Here is a 5926-nt window from a genome sequence, read left to right as displayed (position 1 = left end):
TAGACACACTTCTGGTCTGAAGAAACAGTCGGTTCAAAAAGAAACACCAGCAGTTTTGGTAAATACTCAGAACTTGTATAGATAGCACTTTATCAAGCCCTACAGACTCCAAACAACTTTACATTACAGACATTCACCTAGTCACACAAACTGATGGTGGTAAACTTCAGTGTAGATGAAGGGGAAGACTGACAGAGGCACGGTTTTGTTTTTTGTCATTCTTAAGGATTGAGAATTTTAAAAAAAATCTGAAGAATTAAGTGTGCGTTTTGTGTCATGTATTTTTTTTTATAAATACACAGTTTCATACAATTATTAAATGTGTTCTTTTTTCCCTTTCTTTTTTTTTTTCTGCTTAAATGAGAATAAGACAGTGAAGGAATTGCCCACATCTGCTTATGAAATTGCCTTTGAGTCATTTGTTCAATTTATTTTGGTCCTTTTAAAAGCCGGTGGGCATACGTTAATGAGCTGAACTCCTAAACCTTTTATCTATTTTTAATGTGTGTACCCTCAAAGGAAAGCTGAAAGTCTGGACTTTATGTCCATGTACATTATAAAACTATAACTTGATTGTTTCAATAAAAAGAAAAAAATGTGTCCAAACAGATAGAGACCTAAGTGTACTTTAATGTCATCACATCCAAATATCAACACTCTGCATTTTACAACAAATTACATTTTAACATCCAGGTCTGTTCAAGTTTTCCACATTGCAGAAATYATAGGCACCTGTGTAGAAACCTAAAACCTTGTTCTTGGTCATTATTTCATTTAAAGAAAACAGAGTAGATTTTCATGTAGCACTATTGCACTCTGTTATCCTAAAAACCTGTTTGTAAAAGTGGTTACAAAATGCAACCGAATGGTTTGGAGTTTGAAGTACTCATAAGTATTAAAGCAATACTTAGTTTGATACTGGTGATAGGGGCAGTACAGTATTTATTCAGCTGATAGACACGTGCATCTGCATTTTGTGAAGTTGTCCAATAATTGAAGAGAAAGAAAACAGCACTGTTGGCATGGATTTGTCTTCAGATGGAAATCTAATTAAATATTTGTATACTAACTAACATATGACATACATCATTTACCTTGTCTGCCGTCCAAAAATGGCCCCATATCCAGCTGTTCTGGAAAACTGATGAAAGTGTTGAGCTTCTTCTTATGGCCTGTTTGCCTGAATAAAAAAAGAATTTAAAAACATCAACATGTCTTGTTTTAGAGCAAACACCATCCTTTGGTTCTGGTTTCATGCTTTATAGTAATTACATATTTTGTCCAACTCTATAATTTCCTACTTTTTGGAAGTCATAGGGCCTTACTGGTGCTTGCTTTAAGTTTAGAAGATGTGAGTGATGGAGAAAGAAGAGTGTTACTTTCTCCTCACCTTATTACACTTATTTTGCATTTGTTAAAGTGTAACTTACCCTCCCTGTGAAAGGATAACTCCGCCCCCAATGCAAATTTGAAAAATGCATRAAGTGGAGACTCTGAGGGGGGTGTGGGGAGCGAGGAGGTGTGGCCAGGAGGAGAGAAAGTTTTTTTTAAGACGAGACAACGTGACAGCTAGCTTTAGTTTACTTTGACAAGCTAACATTCATGAAAACATTTCTGAATGTTCTAAATAAATGACTTTGTAAAAAGTAAAGTTTCATGATATACATATCAGATATTTAATTTCACTTCATAATCAGACTTAGATTTTAGATCACCTCATAAGCTTTCTTAAAACTATTGTTTTTGCTTCTGCTGCTGAGCCATAAAGATCTTTGAAATAAAAAATTTAAATCTTGAATAAAAGTTCACGCATCTCCATCCATTTCCCTCCTCCTCACGATGACCCTGACCCAAACACCCCTCCCCAACAAGAGGAATTTCAGCAGAGCACGACAGCAAAAAGCTCGGTTATAGTCACGCTTTGGGTGCGTGCGCCCCCGCCAGCGTGGATGTGTTATAAAAGGTTTGCTTTTTAATGTCCGTATTTCTCACGCGCATGGGGTGGGGGAGACAATCTGCCGCAGATAACAGCAGGGGGAGGACGGGGGAGAAGAGTGGTGAACTTATTTCTAACTTTATCTGACTTATTTAATTTTATTTATTGTTTTTATCGTCCTGCAGGCTCTGAGAGAAAATAAATCTGAAGGTGTTTCTGAAAAAAATCATTACATTACTCTAAACACCTGTAAACCTGCAAAATGAGGGAAAATCTGTGTCAATTACAGACAATCTGTTCACGTGAGCAGTTGTCAGCACCTGTCGTCCTCCAGACSCACGATGGAACGCATGTCTGAGTCGGCCAATCACTTCTTTTGATATTGATCAGTTGACTGATTTAAATACATCTCAACATCAATGAGGTACTTTACATTGACTGTTTATGGTTGAGTGTGGGCGTGTACAGGGTAGAACCTGAGGTTAGGGTTGGGCATAATCGTATCGTCTGCAATTAATCGTCAAAAAAACATTAATCGATTGTTTTTTGGCACTTGACGATTAATATGATTAATGCCACCAGGCAGACTGACTGGATAGTTCCCCGGTCAGTCCACTCGGTGCTCCTCTCCGCTTCAAATATGACGAATATTTAAACAAAAGTTCTGTAATTTATCTATCAACACAATTTAAATTTTGATGTACAACCTGAAGTCTGTGATTTTGACAGTTTGAAAAAGATTTTTACGAAGAGCGAATCTTTCCCACTAAATTGGTCATGTGACCAGGACATAAGGGTATCCAGAGACTACAGGCGATTAATCGTCAAATTTATCGTTATCGTCTAAATACCATATTTAATTGTGATTAATTTTTTTGCCAATATCGCCCAACCCTACCTGAGGTGCAGCTGTGATCTATAAAGGAAAGATGCAGAAACATGCGTACGCACAGTTTTATAAATGTTTTGTTTTTGACATACACCATTTTCGCCTTTTGGCCATATGTTCACTTTTAGTATGGTTTCCACGCAATCCTTTATAAGTCCAAGCATCCAAAACATGGAGGAACAGATGTCCAAAAGAAAGTAACGTTTCCCCCAGAAAGGAAGGAACGAACACCCATAAAAGAAAAAAATCTCAACAGAGCTACTTCAACAAGTTGCCACCCTCAGCAACACAATTCTAGAATGATAACAGCAAACAACATTCAAAATCACATGTTGGTTTTTTTATCTGCTGTTTGACAAAATATACATTTGAAACAGAAATTAATGCAACATTCAGCTCTAGTAATTAGGGTGCACACTTTAGCTAGTGATGGCAGCTACTGCCGAACTCTGTGACTGACCTATCAAAGACAAATCGCATGAGTTGCAGGTTGAGGGTTGGAGGTAGGCTGTGAAGTCTGATCCTCCGTGTGGCATTCTGTTTACTCTTACAGCTCTCACAGTAGTAACGGTTATCTCCATCCAGATTCTCTTCCTACAAGATAAGAAAAATAAACATGAGTACACAACACAAAAGTAATACCAAATAAAACTGGATCAATTTATCAGAACAAAAGAATAAATTAAGATATTTTCCAAGATCAGTTTATTTATTTCAAATGTAGCATTTTGTAAATATGTTCGAAACAAATATCCTGTAAATTACAGTGAAGTCAGCATTATACAACACGCATGTAAACACAAAAAGTTTGGCTCCAGTGCTAAAGCGATTTCTGAACTGGGTCCATGAAAAAAAACAGCAATGAGCTGTTTATTATTCCACAGATGGAGAGTATTTTAAAGCAATCACAGCAAACATATTTTCTAATGTAATATGATTCTGAATAATTGTAGAAGATTACCGTGCAGGGCATCAGTTTCTCTGCACAGATCACACTGCTCACACTACTTTTTAGGAGAATCTGGGCTAAGCTAAGCTGTCCATGTGCTATTTTAAGTTGTTAATGTAGACATTTCCACCACTAAAAAGTGCAACATGGATATTTCATGATTTTTGTTAGATCTTCTTCACAATAGATGACTATCCCACTAAAACATAAAAAAAAATAAAATTACTTAGCAGAATCTTAGTAAGGTCTTCCTTTTGAAAACGCAGTGGGCATCACATTACATGGAATAGAAACTGTGTTGTTTCTAAAGTATTGGTGAAAAGTGTGCTGTGAATGCTCCTATATTGACATCTTCCACTTTTATTTTTTAACTCTGGCATCTCTATAAACAGAAATGCAAAGAGGATTTGTACATGCCACCTAAAGCAGGATCTAAACTCTAGCTATTGCTCCCACAACCAAACATTAATTTCTGCTACCAAATAAAGATGGAACGCAAGTTGTTGTTTAGTCTTAAATTAGGCACATGAAATGCTATACTGCTTTTGTCTTTGGTCTCTATAATACTGCCTCCAGTTCTGGAAAAAAGAGTTTTGTTTATTCTACACACCAAGTTGCATTGGTGCTAAAACTGAAAAAAAAAGGTGCTCTACAAGCATAGCCTTTAAACAAAAAAGATAGAACTCGACGCCAACAGTTGCGGATGTCCCCCATCACCATTCAGTAAAGAAGAATTGCTAGCAGCTTTGTTGGAATCATCTAACAGGTCTTCATTATTTAAATCCCCCCAAAAGGTGAACGAACAGACAGACAGACTGATGAATCAACAGACGGACAGGGGGGCTTAAGTGATCTAATCAAACTACTTATGATAAACACAAACTTTGGTTCAGATCAGATTAGGGTTGGGCATAATCGTATCGTGTGCAATTAATCGTCAGAAAAACATTAATCGATTATTTTTTGGCACTTGACGATTAATACGATTAATGCCAGCAGGCAGACTGACCTTTCGGTGCTCCTCTCTACTTCAAAAATGACAAACATTAAAATAAAAGTTCTGCAATTTATTTATCTATCAATACAATTGAAAATTTGATCTTATACCTGAAGTCTGTGATTTTGACACAATTTGGAACAGATTTTTATGAAGAGAAAATATTTTCCACTAAATTGGTCATGTGATTATGACATAAGGGCGTCCAGGGACTCCAGGGGATTAATSGTTAAATTAATTGTTATCGGCAAAATACCACAATTAATCGTGATTAATTTTTTTTGCCAATATTGCCCAACCCTAGATCAGATCATGTATGTGTGATTTATAGCAAACTGTGTGCAAAGTGGGTGGGGCTAATGTGATCTACACAAACATGTTAAGCTGGTCTCCCTGATGATGTACGCAAACTTTGGTGCAGATTGATACATGTACAGTATGTGTGATTAAGAACTAACCATGTGCAAACTGAGCGGGCTAAAGTGATCTCATCAAACAACACATTAATGTGTTGAGCAGGTCTCTCCATTGGTGCACATAAAAATTTGGTACAGATAAGATCATGTATGTGTGGTTTAGAGCTAACCGTGTGCAAACAGCGAGGCATCAGCATTCTCCACTCTGCCACACCCACACCATCCCACCACCAGTCAGTGTGGAGAGAAGCATGCAGCATGTGAAGTCTGCATGTTCAAAGCTGTAGGGGGAGTTAGCTCAGATAGATGTACAAGAAAAGAGACAAATTGGAATTTTCATAGAATCATTTTAAATACTTTTCAGTAAGTTATAGGCCTTGTACAATTTTGGTTCAAATATAGAACCTAATGTTTACTAGATTGTTAACTAATTATTTGCAAGTTAACGTTGCTTTAATGGACAGTGATTAATAAAATGAAGCTGTAAAACTCCAATGTTAAACGCGACATGGTTGAAAATGTGTGTGCACCTAACTTTTGTGCTGGTGCACCTAAGAAAAAAAAATTAGGAGCACTGATGCAACCAGTGCAAAAAGATAGACTTGGGCTCTGGTAGGTCCTGAGACATTACACATGTACAAAACTTTATCATTCTAGATCAAAGCATGTCTTGGAGCTGATTTTTGAAATAAAATGTAGAGGGTGCTGTGGAGGAATCCCGCCCCCCCAAATATTATAT

At 36.9% G+C, this 5926-nt stretch overlaps 1 protein-coding gene across 2 annotated transcripts in view; it reads right to left on the bottom strand.

Moving 5' to 3' along the window:
- usp48 (ubiquitin specific peptidase 48) overlaps window positions 1–5926 on the bottom strand; it is a gene marked incomplete in the record, with an annotated part of 52720 nt that overhangs the window by 28053 nt on the left and 18741 nt on the right. For both annotated transcript variants that reach the window (XM_014030394.1, XM_014030396.1), the window contains 2 exon segments: window positions 1095–1180; window positions 3286–3419. In XM_014030394.1, the coding sequence (XP_013885848.1) occupies window positions 1095–1180; window positions 3286–3419 (220 nt within the window).

This window comes from Austrofundulus limnaeus, unplaced genomic scaffold (assembly GCF_001266775.1).
Source record: "Austrofundulus limnaeus strain Quisiro unplaced genomic scaffold, Austrofundulus_limnaeus-1.0 Scaffold1050, whole genome shotgun sequence".
In the NCBI taxonomy this organism is placed as follows: Eukaryota; Metazoa; Chordata; class Actinopteri; order Cyprinodontiformes; family Rivulidae; genus Austrofundulus; species Austrofundulus limnaeus.
The sequence above is the reverse complement of the archived record's forward strand: the minus strand, read 5'-3'. Positions and strand labels throughout refer to the sequence as shown.